This window comes from Apus apus, chromosome 5, assembly GCF_020740795.1.
Source record: "Apus apus isolate bApuApu2 chromosome 5, bApuApu2.pri.cur, whole genome shotgun sequence".
Classification (NCBI taxonomy): domain Eukaryota; kingdom Metazoa; phylum Chordata; class Aves; order Apodiformes; family Apodidae; genus Apus; species Apus apus.
This window is the reverse complement of record NC_067286.1, coordinates 50,748,447-50,763,445: the sequence shown is the minus strand read 5'-3', so window position 1 is coordinate 50,763,445 and position 14,999 is coordinate 50,748,447. Positions and strand designations below refer to the sequence as shown.

Sequence of the window (14,999 nt, the reverse complement as noted above, 5' to 3'; positions counted from 1 at the left end):
GAATTTACATTATCTTATGTACTGGATATGGAGAAGTTCACCAAAATGGATAGATTTTGTGGAGACTTGATTATTCCCTATGTTATGTTTGACATGATGTGAAAAAAGAAATTGACTGACTGGCTAGTGCTGGCACCTAGTAATTCTAAATAATGGTAATTGGAAAATATATATGGAAGTTAATATTTAATACTTTGTTTTGGCCTCATCTGTGTTAGACTTTTTTGTTTTCTTTAAATGTCTTCCTACCAGTGCTGATGAATGTTGTGGTAGAAATGCTAGCGTAAAAAAGCAGTGATGGATCATCACTGTATACAATCATTACTGCATGTGGTCAGAGGAAACACCACAGGAGTAGCTCATAGGGGGTGCGAATTAGCGAAGCTGGACTTCGGTGAAACACTGGTGTCTCTCACCTGTCTGAAGATCTGGTCTCACAGTCCCTAAACCAGTATTCTTCTTCCCCGCTCCCTCAATATTTTTTATTTTATTTTATTGTGATTGGGGATGGTACTGGGTAGGTGGCAGAGTACATCTCTCTTAGTGAATTATAAGTTGCCATCTGATAATGTTCATAATGTTCAGGCTTGGGAGAAGTAAAAAAAAAAAAAGTTGACCTTATTTCAAACATCAAGAAATCCCACAATTTCAAGGATTTCTGTTCTCAGTCAACATAAAAGTGGTAGAAACACATTCTTGGTCTTCTCTGTAGGTTGTGAGCTCCTCAGGGGAAGTGTAATGCAATGCCTGTGTATTGGTACAGTTAGGATTTAATTATTCAGAAAAGACAGAATTTTGAATAAGATAAGAAAAAATGGGTTTCTGAAAGGTCCTTTAGCCAGCATGTTCTTCAGTCAAGAAACTCAGCCTGCGAATATGGTTTTCTTGATTTTTCTCATTGGAAGAAAGCTAAAAAAGACTCATTAATAGTCTGTTAATTTTATTTAGAGGTCTATCTACATATTTTAATAGAAGCTTAATAGAAGCAGATCAAAATATAAAATAAGCTAATATGCAAATCTAAATATGAAATGTTGATTTCATTACTTATTTGTCGTTATTATTTTCCTGTGCATGTTTATCACCATAGTCTCCCATGAGCATCAGTAGACACAATAAAGGTATTGCAGCATTCTTGCTTCATTATTCTAACAGTCTGTCTGTATTAAAAGAACAGCAATGTCCTTAGAAGGCTTGTGAATTTACCTCACTAGGTATGTGGGGTTTTTTGTATTTTAACTCTGTTTAGAGGATAACTCAGTTAAAATGCAAATTTAGCTGTGAGGTAGCACAATAGAACTCCATTTCTACTGAGTGTGACAGTAGGAGACAAATTATAAAGTTTAATTGCTAGATGTGTGGAAGTAATAAATTATAATTTGGAGTATTTAGTATTAGAGATTGTTGTTCAGAGCTTGATTTTGTCTTAGATATTGAAGACACAAATCCTGTATTTAATTTAAATGTATCTGTAGAGGGAATTCCATAGGTTACATTCTGACTTTATTCTTCCGTATCTTATAGCACACTTGCATTTTGTATTTGAGTTATCTAAACAAATTCATCTACAACCAAAAATAAACAACTACCAACCAAAAACCTCAAGAGAGCTATCTAACTGCTTATCACCTGACCACATTAAAACATCAAGAGCTTAACACAGGCTTTACTGTAAGGCTATAACATATACCAGGATATTTTTTCTTTTTTTAGGTATCGAAATTTTGATCAGCCTCATCGATTCTATGTAGCTGATGTATACACTGATCTTACTCCACTCAGTAAATTCCCTTCCCCTGAATATGAAACTTTTGCTGAATATTATAAAACCAAGTATAATCTTGACCTGACCAATCTCAACCAGCCACTGCTGGATGTGGACCACACATCTTCAAGGTAACAGCAGTTGGTTTTTGTGTCTCATGTTTGTAGTTTGACAGTAAAGTGTTTTTTTTTTTATATTTTTTTGGGGGGGGGGGAAATTATAGGGTAGAGCTGAGGGCTTGTGTTTTTCAAAATAATTACTGATTTTTTTCCTTAAGAGGTACTTAACTTACATTACAATGACTGTAACTTGAGTCCAGGTTTTCCAAATATAGCTTTGCTGTTCTCATCACAATGTATTAACGTTGAATACTAAGAATAGGTCATCACTTTAGAAAGTTTAGGCTAGTAAGTTCTATTCATTAATTATATACCTGCATTAAAGTATTTTCACATGGCTTTTAGACTTAATCTTTTGACTCCTCGCCATTTGAATCAGAAGGGGAAAGCACTTCCACTGAGCAGTGCTGAGAAGAGGAAAGCAAAGTGGGAAAGTTTGCAGAATAAGCAGGTAAAATGGAAGTATTCAATTCAAGTTGACTCTCAACGTCATCTGATAACTACCTTTACCAGTAAAAAATTATTTTCTTCCTCCCTCTTCATCCTAGATCCTGGTTCCAGAGCTGTGTGCTATACATCCTATTCCAGCATCATTGTGGAGAAAAGCAGTTTGCCTCCCCAGCATACTTTATCGCCTGCACTGCCTTTTGACAGCAGAGGAACTAAGAGCTCAAACAGCCAGTGATGCTGGCGTAGGGGTTAAATCACTTCCTGCAGATTTCAGGCATGTATTTTTTCAATATGATATCTGACTTCATTGGAAAAGAAGGTGAAAACTTAACCATTACTGCATGAATTTGAAACTAATACTCTTTGTTTAACTCGTATCAGTTTTCAAGGAAATACAGTTTAAAAAGACTTGATTGTGAATGATGAAGTTTGATGCTGCAGTCTCTGTTCTTTTCAGAAGAACTTGGCTTTTTTTTTTAAACATACATGTGCATATAGTCGTCTTGTCTTACAATTTTTTTTTGTTAACAAAATCAGCATGTATCTTTACAGATATCCTAACTTGGACTTCGGATGGAAAAAGTCTATTGACAGCAAATCCTTCATCTCTATTCCTAACTCCTCTTTAGCAGAGAATGAAAATTACTGTAAGCACAGCACAATTGTAGTCCCTGAAAATGCTGCACATCAAGGTGCTAATAGAACCTCTTCTGCAGAAAACCATGACCAAATGTCTGTGAGTTACAGAACATTGCTCAATGAGTCACCCTGTAAACTCCAAATTGATGTCTCGGCAGAATTTGCAGCAATTAATGGTGTTTCTTATAATAAAAATCTTGCCAATGGCAATTGTGATTTAGTTAACAGAGACTTTTGCCAAGGAAATCAGCTGAATTACTGCAGGCAGGAAATACCTGTGCAACCAACTACCTCATATCCCATTCAGAATTTATACAGCAGTGAGAACCAGCCCAAGCCCAGCAATGAATGTACTCTACTGAGTAATAAATACCTTGATGGAAATGCTAACAGATCTACCTCAGATGGATGCCCCAAAATGGCAGTGACCACCGATACTTCAAAAGCTATTAATCTTTCAAAAGACAGAGCAGATACTGAAAATAACCCTTCCAGTGGGTACTCCTCAAAAACTCTTGGTCCTAATCCTGGTCTTATTCTTCAAGCTTTGACTCTTTCAAATGCTAGTGATGGATTTAATCTGGAGCGACTAGAAATGCTTGGTGATTCATTTTTAAAGCATGCCATCACTACATATTTGTTTTGCACTTACCCTGATGCTCATGAGGGACGGCTGTCATACATGAGAAGCAAAAAAGTAAGTAGTAACAATCCAGTGTTATTATGTAAAAGGCATGCTGTGTACAAGCCATAAATATATATGTTTTATTAGAAAATAGAATGGCAATGGGTTGATTTAATTATGCAGCTTTACTGATTATGCATTGCGTGGCATATATATGAGGAATAAAAACACAGGACTACTGGATTAACGTTGCCATAACAACATTGAATGGATTGGTTGGAATGGTTTTCTGTGGTTCATTTTGAAATCTAGACCTGCTGATTACCAGCCTAAGGAAGGATGGAGCTGAATAGAACTAAAAAGTTTGTGTAGTGATGATGTTGGGTGAATAGAACTAAAAGTTCGAGTGTAGTGATGATGTTGGGTGTACTGAACACTAGAGCTAAATTGAGGAGAAACTTTAGCAGGAGTGCTTGAATGAAGGTGTGAGAGGTAGCAAGCAGCACAGAGCCTTGGATTGTAGCTTTATTTGACCTTTGCTTTTTTTTCTCAATAACCTACTTTCTTTGAAAAAAAATTAACATGATTTTACAGGAACACTAAAAATGAAACAAAAAAAATCTTGCAGAATTGTTACATCAAAACTTTAAAAAGTATTTTAAAATAAATGTAAACAGTAGTGAGCAGTCTTCAGTTCTACTGCTGCTGATTTTAAATTCTGAAATAATCAATTGTGTGGAAGTTTGTTTTGTTTTCTCCACATAATGTGATAACTTGAATTAAATGGTAAAGATTTGATTGTCTACCTCTAATAAAATTCATCATTGAATTAAATGATTGAGTACTTTAGTCTTGGAAAATGAGAGCTAAATAAATTACACAGTTCAAATAAAGGAAGTGATTGAATATTCAAGTTAAAATTTCACTACTTCAAAAAGAAACATGGAAAGGGTACTAAAAATGAGAAATGAAAATCAGAAGTTGATCATGAAAAAGAAAAGGGAAATACGTTTGTGTATGCGAGAGTGATTTATTTTTTTTTTCCCTTTAAAATACATGAAATTATTTTAAAAACTATTAAAATAATCATAGAATCATAGAATCCTAGGGGTTGGAAGGGACCTCGAAAGATCATCTAGTCCCCCATGACTTACTGAAGATGATGGAGAGTGGACTAGCAATGACCTCCGCCAGCTCCCTCAGCACCCTTGGATGCATTTCATCCGGACCCATCGATTTATGGATGTCCAGATTATGCAACTGATCCCTAACCCAATCCTCATCTACTATGTCCTCACCTATCTTGACTACTTCTGGGGTTATATGAATCTGGGGCTCATGGGAAAAGCCTGCAGGAGTAAAGACAGAGGCAAAGAAGGCATTCAGCACCTCTGCCTTCTTCATATCCTCTGTCACCAGGGCACCCACCTCATTCAGCAGTGGGCCTATATTGCCTCTGGTATTAGCTTTGTTGGCTATGTATTTGAAAAAGCCCTTTCTACTGTTCTTAACCCGACTTGCAAGGTTAAGTTCCAAGGAGGCCTTAGCTTTCCTAGTTGCCTCCCTACATTCCCTGACAACATTCCTATATTCCTCCCAAGTGACCAGTCCCTCCTTCCATGATCTGTAGATTTTCCTCTTCCACTTGAGTTTCCCCAGCAGTTCCTTTTTTAACCACGCTGGTCTCCTAGCTCCCTTACTAGATTTTCTACCCATTGGGACACACTGATGCTGTGCTTGCAAGAAGTGGTCCTTGAATATTGTCCAGCTATCTTGAGCCCCTTTACCTTCTAGCACTCTGTCCCATGGGACTTCCCTTAACAATTGGTTGAGGAGGCCGAAGTTTGCTCTGTAGAAGTCCAGGGTTCTGGTCCTGCTGGAAATTCTGTTCCTCCCACACAGGATCCTGAACTCCACCATCTCATGGTCACTGCAGCCAAGGTTGCCATTGACCACCACTGCTTCAATAAGGCCCTCCTTGTTGGTGAGCACAAGATCCAGCAGCGCTCCTCTTCTAATCGGCTTATCCACCATTTGCATTAAGAAGTTGTCATCAATGCATTGGAGGAACCTCCTAGACTGTGAAAGGCTGGCTGTATAAGTCTTCCAGCAGATATCGGGATAGTTAAAATCTCCCATGAGGACCAAGGACTGTAGTTGTGAGGCTGCTTTCAGCTGCCTGTAGAAAGCCTCATCAACTTCCTCATCTTGATCAGGAGGTCTGTAGTAGACCCCCACAACTGTGTCACCCATACTACCCTGTCCTTTAATTCTTACCCACAGAATTTCAACTTGCCCCTCATCAGCCCCTGTACAAAACTCAATACATTCTAGTTGCTCTCTCACATAAAGAGCAACTCCACCACCTCGCTTCACCGACCTATCTTTCCTAAAAAGCACATAGCCATCCATGGCCACATTCCAGTCATGTGAGCTGTCCCACCATGTTTCTGTTATTGCTACCAGATCATAACCCTTAGACCGCACACAGACCTCTAACTCTTCCTGTTTATTCCCCATGCTGCGTGCATTGGTGTACAGGCATTTCAGGAAGCAAGTAGAGCACATCGGTGGGACTAAATCCTCCTTAGCCCATCCTCCTACAGGCCCTGGTATGTTCCTCTTGGGCTTGTCCATAACAGACACAGTTTTCTCCCCTTCCCCCTTCACATCTAGTTTAAAGCTCTCTCAATGAGCCCTGCTAAGTCCTGCCCCAAAAGCCTTTTCCCCCTCTGGGACAGGTGCATCCCACCTGCCACCATCAGGCCAGGTGTCTCATAGAGCAGCCCATGATCAAAAAAGCCAAAGCCCTGCCTTTGGCACCAGTCTCTTAGCCATTCGTTCATCATTAAACTCTTCCTGCTTATCTCTCCACCCATTCTTGCAGGAGGTATGGAGGCAAACACGACTTGTGCTCCAGACCCCCTAACTAGCCGTCCCAGGGCCCTGAAGTCTCTCTTCATTGCCCTTACATTTCTTGTAGTAATTTCGTCACTGCCAACCTGAAAAATCAGCAGTGGGTAGTAATCAGATGGATTTACCATACTAGAGAGTTTCCTTTTAACATCTCTAATGTGAGCCCCAGGGAGGCAGCAGACCTCCCTGTGGGATGGGTCAGGTCTACAGATGGGCCCCTCTGTTCCCCTCAGAAGGGAGTCACCCACCACAATTACCCTCCTTCTTAGTTGAAGAAGTCCTAAGTCGTGGAGCTGAGCGACAAGTCCTAGGCGGTTCACTAGACAAATCTGTCACTCCAGCTTCATTTTCCTTTCCCTGAAGTTCCAAGACCTCGTACCTATTCTTCAAGGGCAATTCGGAGGATGGACGGAGTTGGGAGGGTTTTTTCTTGCCTCTCCGAGGACGGACCTCCCTCCATTCCTCCATGTTCCTAAAGTTCTCTCCTTCTGCCTGAGAACAGGAGGGGAGGGGATCCATCACTTGTTCTAGCACCTCTTCCTCCTGCCCTTGCCTCAGGGTTTGACTCCACCAATCTATTTCGTTCTCACATTCTCTGATAATTCTCAGTCTTTCAACCTCCTCTGTCAGTCTAACCACCTGCCTGAGGAGATCATCGATTTGCTCGCGCCTCACACACGCGGTGCCACTGGCTCCCTCTGGCACCAGTGCCAGGCTCAGGCACTCGCTGCAGCCAGAGACCTGCACGGCTGCGTGCCTGCTCAGAACCTCCGTCTGAGTTCCCATATCCTTCTTCAATACAGTTTTAGGGCGTGTTGCCACCATGCTAGAGAAATTTACTGGTGTTCTCTGCTTCCTGCCTCCACTCACGCCGCTCTCCCCCTGCCCTCGCGCTCCCTGCCCTCGCGCCACTTCACTTCCTGTGACGGCCGCTGCCGCTCTGCGCTCTCACCGCTGCCGCGTGCTCTGAGGGAGCTGCCGAGATGGCCGCTTTTAAACCTTGCCGCGGTTCTCAGCCACACCCCCTGCCACGTCAGCCTTCCTGCTCCTCTCAGGATTCCCGCTCAGACTCGGGTCTCCTCGCTCTGCTCCGGCTTCGCCGTCTCTGGGAAGCCCGGTCTCTTCTCTGATCCTCAGTAATTAAAGGAGCAGCTCTCACCGCTGCCGCTCTGCGCTCTCACCGCTGCCGCGTGCTCAATAACATCAATATCAAAATAACATCTGGTTTATGACTTAATAAGATTTGTTATCTTGTTAAGAAACATTAAACTGTTTCAACACTTTCTACTGCCAAGGTTTAGGTCAATCTACCCATAATAGTAATTACTATTCATTCAGAATCTAGTATGTTGACTATTAATACTGGTAACTAATGGCACTTGTACAAGTTATATTTACTATTATTTTAAAAGTAGCAATAATTTTATTTTGCAAAGAGAATTTAATACATCAGATTTCTTTAGCTGAAATTGTCACACCTAATATGTTTGGTCTGAAAAAATAATGGTGTAAAAATTTGTACCTAGCTGTGAATTGATTGTGATATATTAAGAAAGCTGAACTGCCCTTTGGGAACTAGATAAAATGCGTAATGGTACAAGATCTAGCTTGACTTTGTTTTGCTCCTTTTGCATTTTAGCCTATGTTTATGTAAATATATGTTCAGAGGTTTATCAGAATGTTTTTCTTGAAGGTCAGCAACTGTAACTTGTATCGCCTTGGAAAAAAGAAAGGACTGCCCAGTCGTATGGTGGTATCGATTTTTGATCCCCCTGTCAATTGGCTTCCTCCTGGTTACATAGTAAACCAGGACAAGAGCAACACTGATAAGTGGGAGAAAGATGAAGGGGTAAGACTTTGACTATGTTGAGGAATAATTATTTGTGTGTCTGTGTTCCCTCACTCTGTCCTCCTCCCACCCCTTAAATATTTTGCTATGCAAGAAGGAGTAAGTTTGTATCTTTGTTTCCTTACTAAAACTTCACTATAACTGGAAAATGAGAGGAAAACTCTTCCTGAATAGAAGCTGAAATACAGGAATTTACTGATCATTGTCCAATAATGAGTGTATATATTAATAGAAAAGCAGAGAAGAAGAACATTTTTCCTTGTAGTTAACATGCTCTTGGGAGTTCTGAAATTTTTATTGGAAATTTAAACAGTTATTGTTAATGGTTTTACTGTAATATGTACAGACAGAAGATTGTCTGCTTTTTAATAGATAATGAATTCACCTTTATAGAATACATGAAAAGGAGTTGCTGTTTTTCATAGTGCTGAGGTAGAATTAAGATTAGAACTGGCTTAAGAGACTGTTCAGTATTAGTTACTGTTAACTACACCACTGGTGTGACTGAGAGCTACTTCTCATCCAAAATAGGATGCTGTCTTAGACACTCTCACTGTCTATTACCAAGAGGTTCGGAATGGCGAATCTTAATGAGGAACAATTCAGATTATTTTCTGACTAAACTCATTGTATGTCAGTAACGTAATCTTTAAGTGTTTGAGACTGGTTTGGAGGTCGGGGAAAGGGGGTGGAGAGGTTTTTTGTTTTTCCCCAATTTTGAAGGACACACTCGGATTGTAGAACCACCAGAGGGCAACATGAGAGGACTGTTAGGTAGATGTACTATGCAAATAAATGTTTATTTCAGCATAAAGCAACCTGACTATTGTGGTTCTGAATTGTGCCAAGATTTAATTTCAAAGAGGCTTGCTGCTGTACCTTTCTAAAATTAAGATAGTACATTTAGGACGGCAGCTAATCGCTGGGTTTAAGAAGTTCTCGGTTGTCTATAACTTTTCAGTGTTCTCTTCCTCTTTCCTAGTCACTGTTTATTTGTAGATAAAACACATTTTCAGACCAAAAGGCAGACAGTGATGCAACTGAGAAGTGGGTTTTTTTGTGCCAAGTACATATTTTGCTTTCTCAGATGTGTATTTCGTTCTCTATGCATGGGCTGATGGCCTATAACTGGGGCTAGAAATCTCATATAATTTTGGCAAATTATTGTAACATCCAAATCAAATGTTGGTATTTCTTGTGTTATCAAGCTTTATTAAGGGAAAGAATCTTCCTTTGTTTATTTGATCAAAGAGCTGATTTCCAAAAATTATGAAAAAAAAAATGCTTAGATGTATTTATCTTCAGCTTATAAGTGGCCATAACTTACTAAAAACCTATCAGGTATTATTTGAGAATGTGTTCTTTCTTCTGGGATTAATTGTTGATTTTTATTTTTTTTTTAATATCTAATGAGGGAAAAAAATATCTATCAGAATTGCTTCCTGGCCCCTTTACTTATGTTAATTTTCATCACTTAGAATTTTATTGTGGGTTTTTTTATATACAAGAAGTGATGTGCGGACAATATTAGGCTAGTTCACGTAGCTGTCCTTCTAATGAAAATTAGTATTATTCTAAGAAAATTGTGAATGAGATTGTAGTATAAATGAAGTTTATAATTCATCAAATCTTTTAAAAAACAGAGTTGTCCATATAAATACGTCTCATTCAGAAAATGTATTTTTATTTCAGAAACAGGTGAGACAGGTGGTGTGTAACGAGAAAGTCAGCACTAGCTCTAGTTGGGACTAAGTAATTTCGTCTTATTTTGAATATTATACTGCTGCTAGTATATAAAGTAACTGTTTCAAATCAAATTTTGTTATCTCTGATCAATTACAATTACAGAAATCCCTGCTGCGTATATGTGAGAATGGTAATTACAGCAGCAGAAACTCTTCAAACAAAGCATCTAAACTAGGAAGAAAAAGTGGCTGTAGAAATGAGTCTCCTCTCATTACTAAATTTGACTAATCCTGCTTCATCCTAATGAGGAACGTTGTGATCTGTTTGATCTTTAGATGGTTTCAAGTGCTGCCTAGTGCATCGTCTTACAGCTGACACCCATCCACAACTACAGAGCATTCTGCATTTGGCCCAAAGGGAGGGGTCCCCAGTGGTATCATCTGGTTCACAGATTTGCAAGATTAAGTGACTGGGATTTACAGTATGACATAGGTAGATTGAGGCAGCTATAGGCTGTTTCACTTGATTCAAAAAGGTGTTGGCTTTCAGGACCCAGTCCAGAAAAGCACTTTTGAATCTGATCTTGCTTCTGTCAAATTCAGTGCCAGAATTCCTGCTGACATCAGTGATGCTCAGCCAAGCCTGTGAATAGTCCTTCTGATGTTAGGAAGACTACTTGTGTGTTTAACTAATATGTTTAAGTGGTTTCCTGGACTGGGGCTGTGGCAAATTGTACAGCATTGTTTGGGCATGCCTGTGTTCAATTTAAAATTTACATCAGTCCATACCAATTTGCTCAATATGAGTAGGGAAAAGACATGAGACAACATTTGTGTTTACTGTTGTAGGTATGCATGTAAGTGTTACAAAATTGGTGACAACTTTATCTTTTCATTACAGAAGGCTGTAAGTATAGCCTGAAAAAAAAACCCAGAGCTTTTAACAAATATGTGCTTGTTTAAAGGATAGGATTAATACTAGTTGCCTTTGGCTTCAGTCATTGTCCTGCTTCATGATTTAACATATATGTTAATACTCAGCTTAAAAACAACAAAAACCTTTATTACAGAAGTGTGCAGTTCTTGCCACTTTTCCATTTTTAGACCTGCTATATTGAAATCCTGGAAAATTAAATCTCTCCAGTTTGTAATACATTTAGTATTGGTTAAAATGAAGAACCACAGTGCAAATTAATAATTACATGACCAAAAATTGGCCTATATCTAATAAGCAGCAAGATTATTTGCTGAATCCCCAACACATCCAGTCAAGGCTGTCACCCACATAAGCATGAGATTCTTGCCACTTAACTGTTATTAGACTCTGTTTTGATCTGTAATATAAAAGTCGCCTGCACTGATTCACTAAGCTTTCTGCTAGTTTGCCAAATAGACTGAATTAATTTGCAACTGTGTTTGAGAGCATAGATAAATATATTTTGCTGCTTCAAATGATGATTATTGAAGGACTAGGGTAAAGAAATTCTTACTGTTATTTTATTGAATGTGTTTTCTGTTTGTGTGTCTCAAAACTGAGATTATCATGATTCTGACTATAGTAAACCCTGCAAGCCCCTTCATGTTTGCTATAGAAGGAGGTAGAAAAAATCTTCAAAGTTACATTTTTAAACACGTGTAAATAGCCTTACTTAGCAGATAGAAAGATGCAGCCAAAACTGTTTCTTGTACTTCTCCAAATTCGTTAATTTAGTATTTTTTGCTTACTTTGGCATGCAAGTATATAATGTTTAGTGGTTTTAAAATTAATTGTGTGTGCATCACAGTCAAGTATAATCATGGGTTCCTATGAAATGCATCATGTGTTTATATGTAGAGCCTACACTGTTAAAGGTTAATAATATTTTGTATTCTGTCAATTATTCTAGTCTTAGAATGCCAGTGTTAACTGAAGTTGTATTGTGCATCTGATCGGACGATATAATTAGGAACATTAATTTTAAAATCATTGTTATTATTAGCAGACACTACCTAAATCTTACTCTCCTAGCAGTTCTGTAATAAATTCGTTTCCCTCTTCAGTACCATATTTGTTGTTTTCTTTTATAGACAAAGGAGAATTTGTTAGCTAATGGTAAACTTGATGATTATGAAGATGATGAAGAGGATGAAGACCTAATGTGGAGGTTACCCAAGGAAGAAACAGACTTTGAAGATGATTTTCTGGAGTACGATCAAGAGCATATCAAATTCATTGATAATATGTTAATGGGATCAGGGGCTTTTGTGAAGAAAATTTCTCTCTCACACTTTTCAACCACTGATTCAAACTATGAATGGAAAGCACCCAAAAAGTCATCTATGGGTAACGTTCAGTTTTCATCAGATTTTGATGATTTTGACTATAGCTCTTGGGACGCTATGTGCTATCTGGATCCTAGCAAGGCTGTTGAAGAGGATGATTTTGTAGTGGGCTTCTGGAATCCATCTGAAGAAAACTGTGGTGTTGATGTAGGAAAACAATCTATCTCGTACGACTTGCATACAGAGCAGTGTATTGCTGACAAAAGCATTGCTGACTGTGTGGAAGCCCTGTTGGGCTGCTATCTGACCAGCTGTGGTGAAAGAGCTGCTCAGCTTTTCCTGTGTTCACTGGGGCTGAAGGTGCTCCCTGTAATTAAAAAGACTGATTGGGAAGGCACTTTGTGTGCTACCAGAGAGAATTGTAACAGTGAGCAGAAAAATTTTTCACCAAACTCGATTTCTGCTTCTGTAGCTAATTCAGAGCCTTGTCTGTATAAAGACCTGGAGTACGGCTGTTTGAAGATTCCACCAAGGTGTATGTTTGATCACCCAGATGCTGAAAAAACCCTAAATCATCTGATTTCTGGTTTTGAAAACTTTGAGAAGAAAATAAACTACAGTTTTAAGAACAAGGCTTATCTTCTTCAGGCATTTACTCATGCCTCATACCATTATAATACCATTACTGGTAAGTTGTCTAAAAGAAAACAGGTTGTGGGGCTTTTTCCTATTGTAAATGTAAGAGAAGCAGTGTATGTTTTGTTCCCATGTGTAGTCTTATTTTTAGAAATCATGTGGTACTTTAGGAAGTCAATAGCTTCTGAATACAAAATCTTAGAAAATATTACCTTGCCCCATATTCAGAGGAAGATACTTGTTAAAATTGTGTCTCAATGATTATTCATATTTTGACTTGATACAGATAGAAGATTTACTGAAGCCTAACCAAGTTTTGGGAAAGGATTTTTCATCTCTAATGCTGCATCACTGGTTGTATATGACTGACATTAGATCCCCATTTAGCTGAAATAAGTTATCATAGAACTCTTGAAAACTGCAGTGTAATTCTAGAAGTAGCTATCACGTTTTGCAAATATACTTAGCAAATTTGTCCCATAATTTCATCCCAAGAATATTGCACTTTGACTCTACATCTGAAGATGGAAAGTAGACTATACAATTTTTATAATAGTCTACAGGATAGCAAAAGACAGAGACTTCTGTTTGAAATTCTGAGTTGGAAGGCTTGTTTTAAGTCTAAGCATTACATAGCATAAATATTTAAAGTCAAAATTGAAGTGATTTAATAAATCAAACAATATTAATTTCAAGTTAACTGCTTAATGTTTCTGTACATGATATCATAAAAGATTTTACAGCCATAAATGTTTGTATTTCCATAATCCTCTTGAATTACTTTTGCTTATAGTAACTAATGTAGTATTCAGTCATTCTAAAACTTTAAATATTTTCCTATGACAATATACAATTAAAAATAAACTGTGGTAAAATTCCATCCCGATTTGAAGTGAATGGAAATTCCTGTGCAGTCAGCAGTGTAAATTTTTCCCCAGTGTATTGGTTCCTTTTCCAAGGAGTAAGAAAGCTCTGCTTTAATTAATAACTCATTTTTAAATGTTGTGAAACAGTCCTGAAAAAACACTGAAATGCTGTTTTGGTTTTTCATTCTGGGTGATAATATAAATAGTATAAATTATATATATGTTTACTTTTGCAAATATTTCACAAAACATATAGAAGGTAGATGAATCATTTTTATATATATACTGACAAACAGAAACCTTGAAGCGTAGTGTCTAGATGGAATTAAATTGTTGGTAACAGAAATTTTTTAATTCTATTTCTATTTACCAAGTAAGATAATTGTGAATTGCTGTTACCTGTAACTTTTTCTCTGTAAGGAGTAGCAAGCAGTTGAGATACAGCATCATCTTAGGTTCAGCTGCTATAAAAGCAACTTAGTACTAGTCATTTCACTCTCATGTTACTTTAGTAATGATTTTGTCTTCCTTCCATCTCTACTTGCCTATCCCTGTTGGCTTTCTAGAGGTTTTTATGCTTTTGTTTATATTTTAAAAATAGATCTCCATAACTCTTCAGTTCCAAGTCCCCTTTCAATTTTCCAAACAGCAAAGGCTTGGCAGTTTTAATTTCCAGTTTAAAAGACACATTCTGAATGGGAATCTTTGCTTAGTGTTTTTGAGAAATCTAAATGTGTGGCAAATAAGATGAAAAATCTCAGATTTTGTTCACCCTGCTTTAAATAAATTGATTTCTCTTTTTTTTTTGAGGTTCAATTGTTACTATTTTCAGATCAGCCTGCTGGTGGAATATCTTAATTTTACTTTTTTGATGTTTCTCATTACAATGTGAAGATATTGAGTGAAAGCATTAATTGATTATAAACATAAGTGTCTTACTAGCCTGAGAAATTAACATGGGATTCAACAGTGGTTTTATTATTAGATAAAACTCCTGGTTTTCCCAATTTTTTTTATTTATTTTTTTTCAACAACAGTCTCTTTAAACACAAAGATACCTGTTCTAAAAATCAGGTTGTCTTCTCTGAGCACTGGTTAGTTTGTGAAATTTACATGGCAATGTACCAAATCTCCTATCCAGAATGGCCTGGAAGGAATGTTTGTGTTAAACTTAATTGTGGTTTTCT

General features: G+C 37.8%; 1 protein-coding gene across 5 annotated transcripts in view; it reads left to right on the top strand.

Moving 5' to 3' along the window:
- Nucleotides 1-14,999, top strand: part of DICER1 (dicer 1, ribonuclease III) — a 66,964-nt gene that overhangs the window by 43,646 nt on the left and 8,319 nt on the right. For all 5 annotated transcript variants that reach the window (XM_051621931.1, XM_051621932.1, XM_051621934.1 and 2 more), the window contains 6 exons: nucleotides 1,714-1,896; nucleotides 2,230-2,335; nucleotides 2,433-2,608; nucleotides 2,887-3,670; nucleotides 8,208-8,363; nucleotides 12,116-12,998. In XM_051621931.1, the coding sequence (XP_051477891.1) occupies nucleotides 1,714-1,896; nucleotides 2,230-2,335; nucleotides 2,433-2,608; nucleotides 2,887-3,670; nucleotides 8,208-8,363; nucleotides 12,116-12,998 (2,288 nt within the window). The remainder of the gene's footprint in view (nucleotides 1-1,713; nucleotides 1,897-2,229; nucleotides 2,336-2,432; nucleotides 2,609-2,886; nucleotides 3,671-8,207; nucleotides 8,364-12,115; nucleotides 12,999-14,999) is intronic.